Genomic DNA, 20,881 nt, shown 5'->3' on the forward strand with positions numbered 1-20,881 from the left:
GGCTCAATGCAGTGAGACAAGTACCGTTCTCCTGGCAACCACCAAACTCAGACTCGTCCATTGGATTGCCAGACGGAGAAGCGTGATTCGTCACTCCAGAGAACACATCTTAACTGCTCTAGAGCCCAGTGGAGGCAGGCTTTACACCACTGCATCCAACGCTTTGCATTGCACTTGGTGATGCTTGGATGCAGCTGCTTGGCAATGGAAACTCTCTACGTACTGTTCTTGAGATAATCTGTAGTGTCTGACGGTCTGTAGCGATTGACTCTGCAGACAGTTGACTGTGGAATATTTAGTAGTAAGGAAGTTTCACAACTGGACTTGTTGCACAGGTGCATCCTATCACAGTACCACACTGGAATGAACTGAGCTCCTTAGAGCGACCCATACTTTCACAAATGTTTGTAGAAGCAGTCTGCATGCCTGGTAGATTTAGTCCCAACTTCTACATAAGACATCAGCCCTCTATTCACATATAAGTGAAGCCCTACTCTAATCTAAAAACCTGAACATAGCCTGATATCATAGTATCACAACCCAGTGATAACAATGAGTATAACAATGTATGGAAACATTGTAACATTGCAATATAAAAGCGTGGAGATGCATGGTCATTGATCAATTATGATATATAACATAATAACATATAAGAACACAAAACACCCGGCACGGACAGCCTCCAGCATGGTCACGTCATGCTGCACGCTTCTCCCACCTCTCCTAGCATATTATGCAATAACTGTATAAAGCCATTGCTTTTCTTCATTCACATTTGGTTTAGAATATTGTGAGAAACAGCATCAAAGTTCTGTGAATTAAATTAAACTGTCCACAGAGTGCATCTCTTCACCCCTACAAGCCAACCTTCTGCTTATTTGGAAACGGGTCCAAATTGGAGGCCCACTTTCTGTCATTAATTGTAGCCCAGAATCACCTACTGAATGGGGAGAGACCAAAATACTTAAAACAGTACTCAATGTTTGACACTGTTAGGGAATCACTGCTGATATGTGAATCCATCAGGCCTCATCACCCAGGCCTTGTTAAGACTAGACATAGCTAACTTTACTTTGTATATAACAGGGGTGCCCAATGCTAGATCTACCACTGGACCTGGTTCTACTACATTAGACGACCCAGAAGACTACTGTTACCTGGCTCAGGTGTGATGGATTTGAAGTGGAGCTGTTTGGTAGATCAGGACTGTTAGGACAGGTAGTGTACATCCCTGATATAGAACCTTTGCATTATGTGGAGATTCTTTTAACTTCAAAGTGGTTCCTGTTTACAGAAAAAATAGACCTCTTCCACTGGGTTCTGTAGTCAATCAAAAGTGGTTCTTGACTCCATAAAAATCTGTTGGACAGTGATGATCACAAAGCCAATAAGGCTCTAACTGGTCTCAGTGCAACAATAATTTGCCAGTGCTGAGCTCATTGTAATAGCAGAACAGTTGTTACACATTATACTTTCATTTTTGTTTGTCTATTTTAGGAGATTGGCAGCCTCCATGGAAGCCAGGATCAATGTTCAGAGTAGAAACGGTTACAAAAGTAAAGAAAATGTTGGTGGGATAAGCCATGCAACATCAGGTGGTCATCATGGCCCACAAAGCATACTGAACTTCTGCCCAATGACCTAAGCGTTTTAACAATGGGAAAATCAGTGTAAGTATTCTATAGCCAGAAACACCCCTGGCCAGCAGTGCCCATTTTTCAAAGGATTACATAAACAGGCAGAGAACCAAGTCTACCAGACACACCAGTGAGGACACCGCACACTGCTGTTTCCATCCTTTTCAATGCCATGCTTTTTCATCCAGATATGTTTTTCTATTGCTAAAAATCATGATTAATGGGAGTATTAAAAGTGCAAAGCCGTAAACAAAACTGAATGAACAAGTGATGCGTTACATGTTACAGTTCCAGCATACATAGCCAAATGATTGAGAAGTTGCCAACTGAATCACATTTCCAAGCTTTATACATTCCCATCAAACCTTGTGCCAACACTAGTCAAACATGAGCTCCTCTAAAAAACGGTCTGTAGATCCAAAAACAAAGGTAATTAATGCCCACAAGGCAGGGGACGGCTCTAAAAAGACAGAAGAAGGGAACTGCAGTGGTCAAGAGGACATCTCGGAGAGAACTGCTCATATGCTACAAGAACTGAAAGAGCTTTAACCCAAACTGTGATTTCTGACAAAGGCGATGCAAGTACCGGCTCTGAAAGATGTCCAAACTTTTGCACAGACCACAATAATGATTTAGCTTTTTATTTAATTACAGGTATAGTAAGTGTGCAGAAGCATGTATTAAAACACTGTGTTTTATGTTTAATTAGCTACAGAGGCTGCATTTACTATTCTCAAATGACAAAATGTGTTATGTGGCCAAAGGTGCCCAAACCATTGCTTTCAACCGTATGTTTTACTTAGCACTCCAATCCAACCAATCCAAAAAAAGAAAGTATTAAGGTTAGAGCACACTACAGTGGCTGAGAACACATGGACACAGCTAATAACTCACATTTAACAAGTTCTTAAAAATAAGCAAAGTGCTAAGTCTGCCATCTGGCTACCATAAGACACGCTATGTGGTAGGAAAAAATGATCTACATGGCACTGTCAATGGTCTGCTGCTAGTTGAATATTAGCTTGTTATAGTTTTGAAAGCTGTTTCAATATTTTGCACTGTCAGTGAAGTTCGTTTTTAAGAGTAACAGCCCCGACAGGTGTTCTATATCCAACTGGTCATTTTTGAGCAGAAAGGGAGAAACCCTACAGCTCAGAGTAAGCTTTTAGGATTTAAATCTTTTTAATCTGCTCCCCATCTCTTCTCACCAAAGCACCATTTAAGGACACTAATCAAACTAATATTGTGAAATAATTAATTAGTCAGTACATGATAAACATCACTGGCTAAAAAGCAACATTTTGACTCACTAATTTTGGTTCGCTAATGTCTACACTCTCAACCGTTTCAGGCTGCTTCCCTTTCTTTTACCTTTGACCCAGCTTCAATACTACCCCATTCACTATCAGCAGTCCCAGTCTCACTGAAGAATCTATCACCTGTATGCCAATCCTCCTGCACAGACATTCGAAGACTGACGAAGACTGTCTACGTGCCAGACTATTTCCAAGCAGAAGGCTAGAAAGAACACTTCATATAAGCATGCTCTGCTCCCAGGGAAAATCCTTTCCATTCATTCTGAGGAATAAAAGAGACGAAAGAATACACCTACATTTTAAAGCGTGTGCTTTAACTTAGCACTATTAAATAAGACTTTCTGTTTAACATGCGTGAGGATTAGGATTGAGAATAGAACAAAAAAGAAAGACTTTTTTGCTGATACTGAGCCATACATCACAACTTTAGTTTTTCTGCAGTTTGGTACAGATAGGTAAAGCCCCAGAAGAGCTATACTCTTTGTGCAAATGTCTCTGGACACCTCATCTAATGAATACATTCAGCTTTTTTAAGTTGCATCCAGTTGCTCCAGCATTAAGCTGTGGAGCTGTGGAAGTGAGTTCTCTGGAATGACTGCGTGCCATTCAATATTTTTGGGAGTTGCTCCATAATCTAGTAGAAAGCCTTCCCTGGACAGCAGACAGTTACCCCAACAAAAGCAGGATAAACTCTTGATTTCAAAAGGATTTATGCAAAATATGAGATTTCTATCACTCATGCCACCGCCATTTGTTGCATACTGTACATGCTGTATAGTACGTGTCATTTCTACAGATATTAACCAAAATGTCTTACTGGTATTCCTGGTTCTCCTTTCAATCCAGGTGGCCCGGCCAGGAGGGAAAACTGTGTTGGTTCCAGGTCGAAGGTCTGAAAACCGTCAGTGGCCGCTGGCGTAACCGGGACAAAAGAGGTCGGCTTGGAAGACAGAAAGGTGGTCACTTCTGGGACAGATCTCTTTACTGCTACAGTGGTCAGCTGCCTCTTTGAGGAAGGCAAAAGACTGTAAGTGCTAGAGAGTTTAGGTTTGGTGGCTGTAGAAGGTGGAACACTTGGCTTTTGTCTGGTCGGCCTGACAGTCAAAGATACACTGATCCCCTTGGATTTCTGGGATTTGGTAGTTCCTTCATGTATGCTCTTCTTGGTGCTGCTCAGTTGAGTAGGTCTGAGGAGGGTTGATGATCCACTGGTCTTAAGGGGGGCAGTAAAGGTTGGTGTCTTGCTCTGGACTGGAAGTTGTAGGGTTGGTTTGGCTGTCCTTGGAGGCACTGTTCCTTGCGTAGCAACAGACAAGGAACGAGACTTTGATGTTGTTAGGACAGAAGAGTTTAGACCTCCAGAGCGGTCAGAGTTAATCCTCGTCTTACCTCGTGTTGGTGACAAACTAGGGGTAAAGCCTTTTTTGGCTAGCTCTGTTATGGCACTAGGAGTCCGAAAGGTGATATTAGGATCCAGGGGTAACAGTGGCAAAATGGTCGGTAGGTTTGGTCGATAGGTGTCTGCTTCCCTGCACTGTTTTTTAATGTACTTACAATAGTTGTGAGCTGCCTTGGCAGAAGGATGAATGTCAAACTGGCAGATGGCTCCTTCAAACTGCACAGAGTTGTGGCTCATTTTGCCCAGAAGAAAGGAGCCCTCTGGATCCAGGTCCAGAGTTTCCTCATTTTTAAAATGCAAATTTGCATGTACACTTGTCTTCCCACAAGAAGTATATAAAGTAACCCTTTGATGTTGGACGTCCAGAGCCAGGTTATGCCACTGGCCATTGTGGACGTCATAATCAAAATATACAGAGTTCTTTTGGCCCACATAGACTACAATTTTCCCAGGGATGAACTGCACCCCCAGCTGCAGTCTCTTTCTCTTTGACACAATGGTGAAGAGGAAAGCATTGTTGATGCGATGCGAGCATACGCTGAGGATGAGCGAAAACTCCGTGCCCAGCGGTACCGGCACCACAGTGCTCACAGGCACTTCAATTCGTGCCCTCTGAGTGAGGATGACTCCTGATTTGAAGGGAATAATGCCCTGTGGAGTCGAGCGTGTCCCTGTGGAAGGTTTCTTTCCAACCAGGCCCAGCTTCTGGAGGATGTCCACATCTGAAAAAAAAAACAAAACAAAAAAACAGATGGAGCCAGACATTACAGAAATGAACAAAAAGATTTATATAGCATAACATTCTCCCAACAGAACCTTAGTTTTCTCCAAGAATAAGGCTGAGGATCACAGCTGCGCCTAGCATACATGGCCTCATGCATTCTGAAAAGTAAAGTTTGGGCAACAGTTCTAGGCTTGGACATTTAGGTCTAGGATAAACCTTTCATATGTATAGAACTTTTACATTTTGTGGAATTTAAAAAGGTTCTTGTACACTTGTACATCATGAACCGTAATGGTTCTTCGTAGCATTATCAACTGAAAGGAGTGTAGCTTATGAGCAATGCAACAAACCACAAAGAAAAGTGTGATTTTAACATTGAAGATGTTTCAATGAGATTTACACATTCACAAGGACACAGTAGCCTTCCAGACTTGCATATTTAGGAGACCACAAGTGTCTATAATATATCAACTATTAATTTGCACATAAATTGCAAAAGAAAGCTCTAGTAAAACCATGTCAAGAAGAATCAAAAACACTTTAGAATCTGACACTACTGGTCAAGAGTTACAGCTAGAGCAGTGCTGGAGACTGCATGCCGCGGTCTGCCAGTGGGAAAGCAAAACTACATTTGTTTTACCTTTCCTAGCACCATTCCCTCATGCAAATGAACCAAAGCATGTCTGAATAATCAGCACAGGGGAAAACCTAGCATCATCTATCATCTGTTTAACAGTTCTGAGACCCCAGTAGCAAGTTACTCATTTGAAAAAAAAAGAAGAAATAAATATGTCATTATGCCTAATCAGTCTCTATGCCTACCCACAAGTATCACAGTTAAACACAATCTGGCTAAAGATTGGCAGCTGCAGATTACCCTTTGTGAGACCAAATGAAAAGCACATGGTAAAATACTGTCAATGAGCAGGCTAAATCATGCTCCACAGGCTTTAGGCCATACATCACTGTCCAACCTTAACAGGCAGAAGACGGTCAGGAGATTATGTAACAGATATATGAGTTTTTGTTTGAAAACCCTCAGAGAAAGCTCCCCAGGGGAGATAGAAATCATGTTTAAGGAAAAGAATAGAGCTTTGCTGAGTGTGCGCAAAAACAGAGCGGCTGATATGGACTTAAATATGGCCTACCACCCTGAGAGACAAAGACACAGACCATTCCTCAAACAAACAGTGACAAGAATGAAAGAAAGAAAAAGAAATGATGAACAAAACCAATTGAATGAGAGAAGCAAAGAAGGAAGACAAGAAAGAACCAATGCGAGAAGGAAAGAAGAAAGGATGAATGAAAAGAAAGAACAAATGACAAGAAAAGAAGATAGGAATAATGAAAGGATCAAAGAATGGATAATAGACGAAAAGAAGGAAGTAAGGAATGATGGAAGGAAGGATTCAGTAAACAAATATAAATATTAAAGAAAGAATAAAAAAGAACAAATGACAAGAGAACTCAACAAGGAATAGATAAAAAAGAACAAATGAATGACAATGAAATAGAACAAAGAAAGGAAGAAAGGAATGACTGAAGGAAGGAAGCAAGGAATGACTGAGAGAAGGAAGAAAGAAAGAACTAACAAATGACAAGGACGGAAGGAATGATAAAAGAAGGAAGGAAGAAAAAGAAATAAAGGAAGGAAAGCAACATAACTAAACAATGAAAGGCAGAAGGAAATGAAGTAAAGAAAATAAAAGGGAGAAAGAACAGAACAAAAGAATGAGAGAAAAGAAGGAACTGAAGAAAAGATAAGGAAATAGACACATGCCTTTGCATTTAGAACTGCAAAGCACTAATCTTTTAAGCAAATGAGTGTATTACACTTAAGAGCAGATGGTCACTAAAGTTTATGATCTGATATGAAGAGACTCGTGAGAAGATGACAAATCATCATCATCATCATCATCATCTGACAAAGAGAAGAGGAACACCTGATGTCCATTTACAATATGAGGGGATCCAGATACCAAAGAAACAAGAAAGTGATTGTGAAACTAAACCTTCAGCCCTGGAGTTACACCTCACTTAGTGATGGAACACATGAGTGGAAAGCCGCCAGTCATGCTACATTCAGAACATTACTCTGAGAAATCCGTCTGAATGAGTCATGGAGAAGTCAAATGTTGGGAAACTCGAAGAGCAAAGCAGGAGACCGGAGAGCATCTGGGCTGCAGTTGCAGACGTTGATGTTCCACAGAGACTAGACTGTAGATGCGCTTGAAAGAAGGCAATGCCGCATCTGCACTGCTTAGCTTAGCCGCTCCAAGTCCCAGGATAGAGTAGAAAGCCTGTAAATTGTTATTCAACTCATACATAAGGGTTCTTTGTCGAAAGCTGAGCGCTCTTTTCCCTTGTAGTGAATGGAGTGTAAGCTGATGGTGGAAAGCCATAAACTGTAAATTGTATAACAAACCGAACCTAAAGCCAACAATGATAGAAACATTCCAGAAACTCCCGGACTGTGGCTTACAAAGACGGTCTGAAGATAAGTCATGCTGTAGTGGGAGAGCATGCTCTACGGACAGTCCCACACATGGAAAAACCATCACACATGCTCTCCAAGCAGAACAAAAGCATCTTTCATTAAGCTGAAGTGCCGCGTAAAACACAATAGCGAGTTGAAACAGTGAAAACGGTTAATTCAGTCAACTGCTTTAACGGGACACTGAGCTAAACTTTCCACTAGAGCTGAAAGAGATATTTGAAAGACCATCCGAATCGAACAGTAGCTGTCATGGAACGTTACATGATGATGACAAGGCAGGGCTCACAGAGCTCTGTGAGCTGGAGAATTGTGCCTCTTTTTATGTGGTCAGTTCACTTGGCTGGCTGAGCTAGTAATATGCAGCTGACAGGAGCATGCATTGTTCCTCAGCATTTTCATTTGAGATCATGGAGCATATGTGATGTACACATGTACAAGAAGGAGAGGATTACGTGATGTTCAACACCCAAGTCTCACTTTAATAGATGATGTGACTCCACAAAGTACAAACATTGTCATCTTTGTTGGTCTACAGCATCTCTATTTGCTTTTTACATACCATCTAGTATCCTATGGAGCCCCACTGGTAACATCCCATGTGAATAAACTTTTGTGGCCCGACTTATTAAGGTGTAGGAACAAGATTTCATCTTACCTAGTGTGGCCATGATCTCATTCCCACGCCTTACTAACTCATGGCCACAACTTAGAATCTTGTTGTCACAACTTCATTTTATTTATTTATGTGGGATTTCACCAGTGGGGCTCTGTGGTTATCATAAAGCCACTGCTGTGAAGCAAATGCTCTTTCTTGAGAAATACCTGTCAGTTTTCAATCTATCGATATCTAGAAAAGTTAGTCTCTGGATTGACTGCATTTCATCAACATCTTGTGTCCCTGAAGACTAACTGAGGTGGAAGCATATGGAGGTAATCTATGACATGTCATGATGTTTACTATATGTAAACACTATACGTGTACTATACGTTTGCCACCTACATATGCAGGAGCATTTATGACATCCCATTCTAAATCCATAGGTATTAACATGGAGTTTGTACCCCCCTTTACAGCTATAACAGCATCCACTCTTCTGGAAAAACAACAAGATTTTAGAAAGTGCCTGTGGAAAGTTTTGCCCATTCATCCAGGAGAGCATTCGTATGGTCAGACACTGATGATGGACAAAAGGGCCTGGCTCGCAAACTTCATTCTAGTTCAACCAAAAAGTGTTCCATGGGCTTGAGGTCAGGGCTCTGCGCAGGCCAGTCAAGATCTTTCACACCAAACTCATCCAACCATGCCTTTACGGACCTTTTTGAGGCACAGTCATGCTCCATGAAAGAAAAGGGCCTCCACAAAGTTAGAAGCATGCAGTTCTCCAAAATGTGTTGGTATGCTGAAGCAATATAATTTTCACTCACTGGGCCAAGGCCAACCTCAAAAAACAACCCATAGAATAATCCCGCCTCCACCAAACTTTACAGTTGGCACTATGCAATGAGGCAGGAAACAGTCTCCTGGCATTTGCTGAACTCAGACTCGTTCATCAGGGTGCCAAATAGAGATGCGTGATTCATTACGCCACGTTTCCACTGCTCCAGAGTCCAGTGGTGGTGTGTTTTACACTCCATCCAACACTTGGCATTGTACTTGGTGATGTATAGCTGTGCATGCAGCTTCTTGGCCATGGAAACCCATGCCATGAAGCTTTTGGAGCACAGTTCTTGTGCAGATATTAATGCGATAACGATTTCACAATGCCTGATGATATTTAAAAAAATAAAATACTTTTTTAATTTTTATAAAATGTATAAAACAGTATTGTTTTAAACAAATTCATCTACCTTTATTGGATTATGTAAAAGCCTTAATTAATCAAAACAGTCAACACTAATCAATGTATATTCAGGATTTGGTCAGGATGGTCTTCTTGCACTATAAACAATTCTGTAATTGTATTAGAGGGCTCATTTTTAAACTGCAGACTTCAGACTTCACAGCAATTTAGTATTGTGGTGCCAAATATTACAATATTAACTAATGATATATTGTTCAGGTCAATTTCAAACTAACCACAGGGAAATCTCAAAATACAGAAATATCCAATCTGATTCTCCCTCTTGCCATCTAAATTTAAGCACAAGCCTACTTTCAGATGAGGTAGCGGATGGATGGATAGCGTATCTGTGCTGAAGCGAGGGTTTTCCAAGCTCCAGAGCTAAGCAAATAGGCTCGGAGCAGACCTGTCTCAGTGATCTGAGGCTTCTGCATAAATCAGACAACTGTTAGCTCTGGCAAATAAGGCTTACACTAGTCCACAGAAGAATCGTAGACCTGGCTGCCTCACTGACCTCCAATTCATGGAAAAGTCCAATAAACTTGTAATATTAGAGGCAGGCTTATTTAAACGATCTCATCGCTGTCCATCAAATGTCTTTTCAACTATGTTGCAAAGAATACTCGCCAACTTTAGGGCCAAGTAAGAAGGTCTGATCTTGGTTTCATTTGGCTACTGGTATTTTAACCCCTTAAACCATAGACAACTACATAGAGTACACAGAGTCACAGTCTATTTCTGTCATCTTGAAAAATCATAGAAATTACTTAATAATAAGACTAACTGATACTACTGAACTAATATGCCCAGGTTTTAAGAGATTAAAAGCACAGCGCTAGCTAAGGCTTGAATGGCAAAGCTTCCAATACTCAGTGGTCTTTCAAAAAAATCCCCCAAAAAAACAATATTTATATATCATTTGTAACTATATTTTTATGTACTGTTGTTATAACAGTTATAACAAATATATCTAGTAGACGGCAATGACAGCAAACCGTGATGTCTAAATCAGCTGTAACCGTTATCACTAAATCAGCTGTAACATATTTATTTTAAACATTTTTCAAATATTACCACTGCCTGTTTCAACTTAGGGCTTTTGGTGATCACATTTATTTGTAGTTCGAAAAGACAAAGCTCCTGAATATGATATTGATAAATGAATACCAACATGATGCATGAATACTAAATGTTTCAAATTACTCAGGCCAGCCCTTTATATAGGTTTTCAGTGACATTCTTCTGCCACAAAATATTTGCAAACTGTATCTATTACCTACGGATAATCACCAAGTTACTTTCAACCAAGGACCTACTTCGTTACATTCAAGTCTTTTGTTAATGGAAATTATGTAAGATTTTAGATCACAAATGTAACACAAGACATTCACACAAAGAAAAAAGATCTCACCTTCAAACTGTACTTGTGCCAACCCCAGATAGCAGGTACAGTAGAGGACCGTGCAGAGAAATAAAGTTCTCCTGAAAAAACAAATAGACCAGTTATTCATCAACAGAGACTGACATTTTTAAACATGTAATTAAAATGTCATCATTCAGAACCTCAAGCCTCATATTACAGATATTCCTTGCTCTTGTCCTGACAGATGTACAATTTAGCATTTAACAAAACTCTAAACTCTAAAATTCTTTGGTTTCAACAAATGTTTTAAAACTCAATCAAAAATGAAAGTGAAGATATATAATTCATATAATCATGTCAATAGTTCAATCAATAGTTCATTCTTTGTCCACTCAGGCACAGACCATTTAGTAAAAAAAGGATTTTCTAAATGAGATGAAGATTGTCCTTGAGTGTGTTCCCAAATTGCTGTCTGCCAAATTGACATACAGTACACAACATCTCTCAAATGTAGCACAAATCCGCTGCATGTAGGAGTAAAGTATAGACTACAGCCAAAACTAGCAATCAGTGCTGGCTTTAGGAAAACAATCCAGAAACCTCCAAACAGTACAAATCACATGGTCAGACCCTCTTTGGTTTGTTTTTTGGTACATTCATTCAGGCATCTAATATTTAGTAAGCCAGTTGTGAACCCAGCCGCTGGTCTGCATTAGCGTCCTGAAGGGAATGGCTGTACGGTCAGATAAAAGATTCATATAGGGAGATGAAATGCAGCGGGTTAAGGCTGATTGGCCTATTGCAATTACAACTGGGTTATTACAGCTGCTAGCAATTAAAACCATCTCATGATTTAAAAAAAGTACATCTTTGTGGAATCATTCTAAGAAGCATATTGCACACTTTGTGTTTTGAGTTCATGAGGAAGCTTTATGGAGGAGTACACACTTTTCAAAATACAAGATAAAGTGTCTGACTAGATAATCCCTATAATGTAATAACAGCCATACAGCTTGGTGTTACATAAAGTGAATTTAGTTAATTGTGGCCTAAAATTACTATAACATTTTTGAATGTGGACAATGCAGCTAATAAAACCATGCAGACTCTGAATAATGTAAATGTCTTCCAAGTACTGCAATATATATAATCGCCCACATTTGCTTACTCTTTACTCTGTCATAGTTTCTCATAACTCAGTAGACACCAGGGCTACACAATATAGACAAATTACACTCTCCAAGTGTTCTTTAGCAAAGGCAGTGGTTCTTCAAAGAACCATGACAACTCAAAGAAACATGTGAATTACTAAATGTTGTTTTTGCCTGGTAAAAGAGTTCTTCCAATTGGTGGGAAACCTTCTGAAGGTGACTCTATGCAGACCTTTTGGTCTAAAACCTTTGGTACATATTACAACATCATACATAAAACTGGTCAAATATAATCAAAACTTATCTGTCTCATGTCATTTTTAAAGCAATTACCTGCCCATATCGATAGGATTCCAATTCCAGGTTACAATTTGACTCCACCATTAACACACATTATTCACAGTCCACAGCAAGAAAGAGCATTCTCAGAGTGTAACGTATAAACCTAATGTAAAATCTGTGGTTCTAGTGCTTTGACTGCATTTGAGCTGTTTTTCTCCAAATGTATAAGCAACCAAACAAAATAAGCCAGCACAGAATGTCAAATTATATTAAACTGCTTACTAAAAACACTAAAAACAAAAGTCCTCTTACAGTAAAGTACTCAGATCAGGGGCCAAACACAACTAGATTGGGACATTCCTAGTTATTTTGCTGGATTTTGTGAAACCCCTGGTACATCAAGATGCCCAACTATTCGCACATCTGAAACTGGGATGTCTGTCAGAGTGCTAAAGAGCTCATCTGCATACCACAACCTTCTGGAACATCAAGCTAACATCAAAAAAACAATTACACATGATCTATATTGTTAAGACCTACCCACATACATTTGAACACTAGGATGCTAGCAGCAGGTGTCCCTGGAAACAATGTCCTAAGACCCTCATAAAAGCCCATGGAAAGTCACAGAGGTCAAGCTGTGTGAGAGGAGCTGAAAGTGGCTACCTAGGCGCCAATCTTCCCCGAGTGTCCTGACACACACTGCTCTAGTCTGCGCCGCAGTGGGACAGCATTCATCCGAATTACAAACCTAGTCACTCTCCAGGAGCACTCTCCAAGAATACTGATCCACCTGCCTTCAGGGCCTGGAGCAAATGGATGCAGGAGCAGCAGCAGCTTCAGCAGCAGCAGAAGGAGCAGCTCTTCCTCTAAAGCCCTTACAGCTGTTGCTGCTCACAGGGCAACCAGATACTTATCAGCTGCCCGGAATCCAAAACGCTCACAGCCCTCAATGCAGAAGGTCAGCGCTTCCTATCCTAGCCAGTATTGAGGCATCAGGAGGCAACTTGAGGACATGCACTTTATGTGGCAAGTGACTGAGTAAATGGCCAAGAGTGGACTAAAGATTGTCATTTTACATTCGGAGTGGTTTGACATGAAACGGTATTGGCACTGTTGACAGACTTATTGAGTCAGAATTGTTTTTCAGTGGTGGGGACAAGAACCAGACATCTTAAGCAGTCTGAAGCGATCACCTAATAGCTACCACACAGACAGCTGTGAAATAGGTATGGTATCAATACATTCCCCGATGCTTAAGACGCTATGGTGTGATTTCAGTTTCAGGAGTAAAATATTATTTCATGGTGGAGACGTACATACAGGGCATAGTAAGGTAAAATAATAGCTGGAAAAACCTTTGTTTTACGGCTTTTTATGCTATTTTCCCCTTATCACTATTACACAGGCATATGTACAATGTCTATATTTGTGTTTTAGCCATTGCAACCCCTGATGCCAATCACCGCCACTGTAACGATCATCATTTTCTGTACAATTAAAATGAATCATTTCACATTCAGTGAAATTTGAAAAACTGAGGAGTTGGTGGAATTCCTCTTTAAGGATCAATTCCAGTTCACCTGGAGTAAATCATTTCCGAAATCCATTCCAATTTGCTTCTCCAGCAGTTCACAGCAGAGGACGCATAAGAATATGAAGAGCCTCAGTCTGATGGAATATGCCTTAACTGCTTGGTTTGGCACTAACTGCTGGTATGTAGCGTAGCACTGAGGTTGCATCCTCATGCATTTACTCTCCATCCTAAGCACATAGAACTACCAGACAGCCAAAAGGTAGACCTATTAACACTACCATACTGCAGCTTTTAAAGCGTTTTCTTCTCAGTCAACCCAATGCTTCATTTCAAAGCAGAATGGTTATGGGTTATTGCAGTCACTCCTATTTAGGGAATGAGGAATAGGAGCAACCTCTATCCTAACCTCTTATCCCATCCAGCCTTTCCAGATCAACACTCTGAGAAATCTGAATCAAGTGTGTGAATCAAGTAGACTGTGGAAACAGTGGAAACTAGCCCATGTATGAACCCATCAGTCATAATATAGGATGACACATTAGTCTACCGGGACGACAACGTTCAGAAGTTTCTTCACTGGTTCACATCTGAAGCGGCTCGGAGCTGAAACAGTGAAACAGTCCCCAATTTAGGTCAAATTTCGATTCATGCATTAGTTACAAATGACTGTATAAAACGAGCGAAACACATCAGACTAGATTGTCGAACCGTGTCTTTGTAAGTTGCCGATTGGCTCTGACAGACTGTGGGAGCCCTGCTGTGGGAGTCTGGCTAACTAGGCTAAGCTACATCCCATTCATTCATTCGTTCGTTGCACTCTTTCCAGTACTCAGCGGATAAACCCCGCTTTACTCGCCTCTCCTCATTCAGCAGACCAACAAGAAACATGTCGGGCGACCAAGTTACAAGTACAGACATTCAGCTCTAACAAGTCACGGAGCTCATGACCTTCAGAGTGACAGGACAAGAAGTTGTTCATTTTGCTGTTTTCTGAGTTTTCTGAGGTTACTCACCCCCCGACTCCAGCTGGTTTGAGTTTGGAGTACGGGGCATTGTCCGTCTCCATCTCGGCTACTTCATTCTTTCTAGAGAGTGTTTGTCAAGGCATGACAGGCTTATGTGGACTATTTCCATTCCCAAAAAAAAAAAAAAAAAACAGCACGAAAATACTTGGTGGTGTCGAGGCAAAAACGGCGAAGTGCAGTTTAGGCTACAAGGACTGGTGCTCCTCTCCAAGTGCCAAATGAAAACCTCGTTCCTGCAGGAGATGACCGACAACAAGCCGCGATACGAAGGACTCCATCTGAGAGGAAGAGTAGCCAGACGCCGCGGGTGAAGAACTCTGAGGAGGGAAAGTTAGGTCCAGTTCGGTAGAGCCATGACTCGCGGAGTTAGAAGATAAGCTTCAAGACAAGCGCCGTGCGAGAGCCGCAGTGACTGAAGCCAAACTAAGTTGAGGAGGAATGTTGAGGAAATTTCAGGACACAGTGAAGCACACCTCCCTCTGTCGCCCTCAACTGACTCTGAGAGAGAGACACACCGCTGAGCTTGTGTGACAAGAAGCCATTCCTCTGAAGGTGTGTCCTCCTGCTCTGGAAAAGTGAAGCTACATGGCTCTTTGAATGAAGCTACATGGTTTAAATGTGGTTGCGAATGAATGCGACGTGTTAAATGAGCAGTTTATTTTTTTTAGGTTCTGAAGTTTTGGCAGTAATTATATTTATGCAACAGATGTTATTCCCTTGCAAACACTTGTTATATTTAAAACGTGTAAACGGTGTAAATTCTCTGGTACGGTGGCAGATCTCCCGGTCTAGGACCAGCCAACGGTGCTGGGCGATATATCGACCACATATCGTATACCGTGATCAGTTTTCAGTTTTTATTGATATAACTGATACGGAATCCAGATATTAAAGAAATATTCATGATATGGTGCCCAGGAAATAGTGTTGTCTCTATTGAAAAGCTTATTCCCTACCACAGTGTATTTGATTTACTGGTTGCTTAAGATTGTTTTAAAAGAAGGGTTTACACTGTCAAAATTCAATAAATGATATGCTGTCTTTCTGGATATTCAGACATTCATAACTAGAGATGTCCCACTCAGCTTCTTTTGCCCCCCCCCCCCCCATCCCCCTAAATTGTGATAAAACCAACCTTTTAATATGAATCCAGTGAATTATCTTTCTCACGTGTGAACGTATACAACAAATAATTTACTTCAAGTTCCAGATTTTAACATCATCTGTTATGAAGGTCTGTTAGTTTTAAACAATTTATTTTAAAAAATCTAAACTAAGATTCTTTTAATATCAACAACAGCATAATAATAATAATAATAATAATAATAATAATAACAACAAATATTTGTTTCTGGAATTTTATAAGAGGAGATGCTAAAATAAGACAGGTGGGCATATCGTAGTAACGGCCTGTAATGATAATAGCCAGTCACAGTACATCGTGCAACTCATTTTGTTCTACGCTTGCTTTCAGCCATGCCCTCTCGATCCTGAAGCGGGTTCACTGGTGCCGTCCAGCACTGTGAAATTCCTCCTCCAAATAGAGCCCTCATTGACCCACCCTCAACAAACACCGAGTGACAGTGTCCAGCAGAGCCCCAACAGAGCACCAATTCAGCCCCGTGCAACTGGATCCCTCTACTGTGCACAGAGGGCCCTCTCAGCCCCGTCCTGAACCTGAGCAGGGTGCACACTAAACTTTGGAAGACCACTTCTATCTCACCTCCGTTTGGAATCAATGCTCTCTCACATTGTGAGAAGTTATACAGGATGTATTACTTGCTTCCGCAGCTATGGTTCATTTCTTTCTGCATTCTTTGAATTTCTCTTGGGTTCAATTTTTGTTGCATTCAAGTCTACAGTTTTCACTGAAACGTGTACAATGAATTATATATCTGATATCATCTTATACAATACAACCTTGCTCCGCAAGCACGTAAGCAAGCAATGCCATTCCCTCTAATGTCATTACTGCCAATATTTAAAAATTAGGATGCAAAAAGCCCATTTTGAATTTATTGTTTTTGTGATGTCACCATTCCCCATGTATTTGCATATATTTGCATATTCAGCACCGCCGTACTGTACCTCCACCCATTCACACTGAAGTTATAAGGAATATTTCAACCTGGACTACTTTTTGAGTGAGACACAATGCAGGACAGAGGTCATTTAAATAAATCAGCCCTAAAGGCAGAGTAACAGACATGTAAAATTAAATATGACCGTTTATGGTAGATACAACACTCAATGTTATTTACAGGTATCATAAACGGGCCTCAAAGAAAAAAAGTACAGTCAGATACAGTAAAGTACAGGCAAAATACTCTTACTTTGCAACGTCAAAATAAACTACAACTTAATCCAGTAAACCAGTGCAGAATGTGTATACCAGTCAAGCAACAGCCACTAGAGAAGTCCCTATAACCACTTACAGGTGTAGAGTTGAGCCAGATTGCTTCTTATTCCAGCCTGGTGGATGGTAATGGAAGTCAGATGCTCTTTATGACCTGGTATCACAGCGGATATCATAAGTTCAATGTCTGCCGGAAATGAGAGGATTTTCCTGCAGACACATCATGATGTGGCCAGAAACTCAATCAAAAGATTCAAAATCCTCTGAGAACTGTCACACGAGTGTCCATCAGTGTAGTGACCAAACGAAGCTTGCTGCTACATATGGGACTGTTAAACTGTATAACAGACATTAGCCATTCGTTATCTCCTATCATTAGTAAATCTCATCATGTCCGATTCCAGATGCTTACTTAGAAAAACAGTCTGCCTCTTGGGTTACTGGCCTTGAGGAGAACCTGGGCTGTGTAAAAATGCACAGCATCCTCCTACACTGATGTGCATATATTCAGTCCAGCTGGGCTCCTGTTTGAGTGCCCATATCCATATTTAAACAGGAAGTTTAGAAAAAATATGAGTGACTTCCTCACAAATAATTCCCTTCTTGGCTTGTTTCACTTTAGTGATAACAGGAAGCATCACATATAATCCAGTCTTTTTCAGCGGATACCATGGAAGCTTTCCTACCATCCCAATCGCTAATTCACAAGTTCTGTCAGTACACTGTGTGGGCTTTCCATAATTAATGGGTCTAAATGTATCTTAAATTTTTGTCCACTCTGCTATACCGTGGGTTTGCCCATAGTATGAATATACTATTAGACTCCTTTATCACTAATTCATTAAAAATGAATATATTTTACTGGGCTGCCTAGGTGTTCCTTTGTCTTTTAGGCTAAAAAAAACATTATTTTGCATATGCCTGTCCTGATTAACCAACACTTTTCAAGCTTATGATGTAAGCTGGATCAGAAAGATCCATAAAGACTCTATTGACAAGAGAAACATTTGGAGCATGCAGGGGCGTGAGATGTTTGCATAGATCCTACTTGTGAGATACTGAAAGTGCAGTGTTGGGCCGGTATCAGAGAGAAGGTGGTTAACGAAAGGTTACTGTTTTAGCCCAGTCAGCAAATGTGAGCTTGTGTAGATGCAGGAAACAGGAAATAGGTGGTTTGCAGTTAAATCCCAAACCAGTTATTTTCTATAAATGTTCTAATATATCACTATTAAGTTATCTTCTTGTCATGGGCTTATTTACAGTCAAATAATTAGGACAGAAGAACTAAAAGTTTACAGTGAGCTAAGCTCACTGAACAATTCACATTTTTATTCATTTTGGAATACAGTTGTGCAGACTCAGCAGTACTTTATTCAGACATGACATATTCTCATCACAATGGAAAGCAGTTACATCCCCATTCTCTTTCTTTTTACACTAAAGAAAAGCATGATTTCCAAACTAAAGGTCACTGTAGCATATTTGTATTTATTTGATCCAGTTTAGGGTTGTGGTCACATTATTTCACATTATTTACAAGCAAAGCAGTACTTTCAACATTAGACATTTAAATGGCTATGTTGCAAAACTAATATTCAGAATGAGAAGGGGCTTCTACACTGTCTAAGCATTAACCCTGTCAACAGGTGATTGCAGATTCGATCCCCAATGATGCCATAGCCATCCTAGCTAAAGTAACAGAGCTGCTAGTTAGTGTTCTCCTCCAAGCACTGTTCAGCTGTCCAATCATGTTTTATTAGTGGTTAGCCTGGAGAAAGCCTGAGCTAGCTGTCATCCTCCCAACACTAGTAGTCCTAAATAGTAACCAGGAGTTACAAAGGAATAAACTGTTGAAAATTGGGAAGAATCAACCGAACTCCTTGTTATTAGTTAATAGAGTTGCTATGGCTTTGTTTTCCTTATAGGCTCTGAAGTGCAATTGTTAGTTCAGTAAATTAAAGCAGTTTTGATCGAACCTCAATAAGGAACTACTCTACCAAGTGTGGAGCCATTCTGTTACTGTGCCTTTAAAGACCTATACATATAGGTATAAAGAAAATCTGATCAAAAGTCCTCAGCTGTACTGATTTACAGGCATAGATCCAATCTGAGTCATAAAGGAAACTGCTACACTCAACAATCGATGTCCAATCCTGGTGTGGTGCATGTATGCATTTAAGACAAGATAAAGAGCTAGATTCATTCAACTATATATTAAAATCATTATTACATTAATTTGCAATTAGAGCACTTTACATTTCTCCAGATTGATTAACTTTCAAATGGTCTAAGCTGGTCTTTGATGGTCAAAGTGTTTGAAAAGCAGACCATGCAAACAAAAACATACCCTATACAGGCAAGCTAGCTGGTTAACCAGCTCTTTACCAGCATAGTGTATGTTGCATTTGATTTCGTTCCTGCTGGTCATGCTGGTGGTCTATCCAGGTCAGGTTGACCATTCTTGTAGACATACCCCATGTTGGTCAAAGTTGGTAAACTAGCTTAACTAGCTGGACCAGGTCAAAAGGTAAAAAGGTAAAAGTGGAAAACAGCAAAAATAGATTCAAGGTTTCAGCATGACAGCAACGGCATCTAAGTATTATACAGTACTATAGAAACCCTATAGAATGTTACTGTAGGTCTTTTTTAGAACAGGTAGAGAAAGACCTAGTTCTTTCTCTCTAACAAAGAAAGCCTGTACATGTAGAAGAAACCTGATCACGTAAGCTGAAAATGACCAAACATCTCATTTATAAAACCTGCCCTTAAATGTATTTTTAGTGATGACAGTAGAATGGTCCCTTGTACAGTTATGTTTGAGTACATTCACTCCCAAAGCCAGTTGTTTTGACATGTATTTTACTTCCTGAATCTTGTGTGCAAGACAGTGCCCTTAGTGAAGCTGCATAGCCAGATCTGACAGTCATCTTTCATGGCCTCCCTCTTTATACATGTTCGTGCAGGTAACTGAAACAGGAAAATAAACTATTCGCATGAGCTTCTTCTACTTTTGTTGTTTATGTGGAGAGTGGTCTGAATAAATTGAGCACTATTATACTTTAACAAATATTCACAAGGAAAAGTATAGAACTAATACTAATAGCACATACATCCTGTTTATGGTACTGATGAATAGATCTGCTCAAAACCATTAAAAAAAAAAATACACAAAACCACATAAAATAAAACCATATAAAAAAAGCCACATACGTTTTGGGATTCTGTCCAGTGGAGCGATTAAATAAAAAGGTACAATTCTTGGTGGTATGTCTGGAAGAGGAAGAAGGAAGCAGACGCTGATCAGAACACCCAGCCCACAATGATGCATAGCAGTGGCTCAGTGATGCTCTGGGGCTGCTTTCCTTTCTCTGGAACTAGAAAACAGCAGCAAGTGGATGGCAAGATGGATTCAATCAAGCAACAGGAAATCCTAGGAGAAAACGTCATGCCTTCTATGAGGAAGCTGAAGCTTGGATGTCATTGGACCTTCCAACAGGACAATGATCCCAAATAAACCTCAAAGTCCATCGAGCCCTGGCTTTTTAGAAGACGTCATGGAACACTCTGGAGTGGCCGTCACAGTCGCTTGACTTGAACCCCATAGAAAATTGGTGGGACTTGAAGAAGGCGGTTGCAGCATACAAACTCAAGAATATCAGTGAACTGGAGGCCACTGTCCATGAGGAATGGACTAAGATTACTCAGGAACACCGCCAGAAGCTGGTGTCCAATTATGCATCATGTTTGCAGCAG

The 20,881-nt window shown here is 40.4% G+C and overlaps 1 protein-coding gene across 4 annotated transcripts in view; it reads right to left on the reverse strand.

Moving 5' to 3' along the window:
* The window catches only part of col27a1b (collagen, type XXVII, alpha 1b), a 97,382-nt gene extending 82,216 nt beyond the window's left edge, over positions 1 to 15,166 (reverse strand). For all 4 annotated transcript variants that reach the window (XM_072664543.1, XM_072664542.1, XM_072664544.1 and 1 more), the window contains exons 1-3: positions 14,761 to 15,166; positions 10,826 to 10,896; positions 3,771 to 5,074 (exon numbers count right to left, since the gene is read on the reverse strand). In XM_072664543.1, coding sequence (XP_072520644.1) covers positions 3,771 to 5,074; positions 10,826 to 10,896; positions 14,761 to 14,813 — 1,428 coding nt within the window. In that variant the 5' untranslated portion in view covers positions 14,814 to 15,166. The remainder of the gene's footprint in view (positions 1 to 3,770; positions 5,075 to 10,825; positions 10,897 to 14,760) is intronic.
* Positions 15,167 to 20,881: the final 5,715 nt, after the last annotated feature.

The sequence above is a fragment of the Salminus brasiliensis genome, chromosome 20 (assembly GCF_030463535.1).
Source record: "Salminus brasiliensis chromosome 20, fSalBra1.hap2, whole genome shotgun sequence".
In the NCBI taxonomy this organism is placed as follows: Eukaryota; Metazoa; Chordata; class Actinopteri; order Characiformes; family Bryconidae; genus Salminus; species Salminus brasiliensis.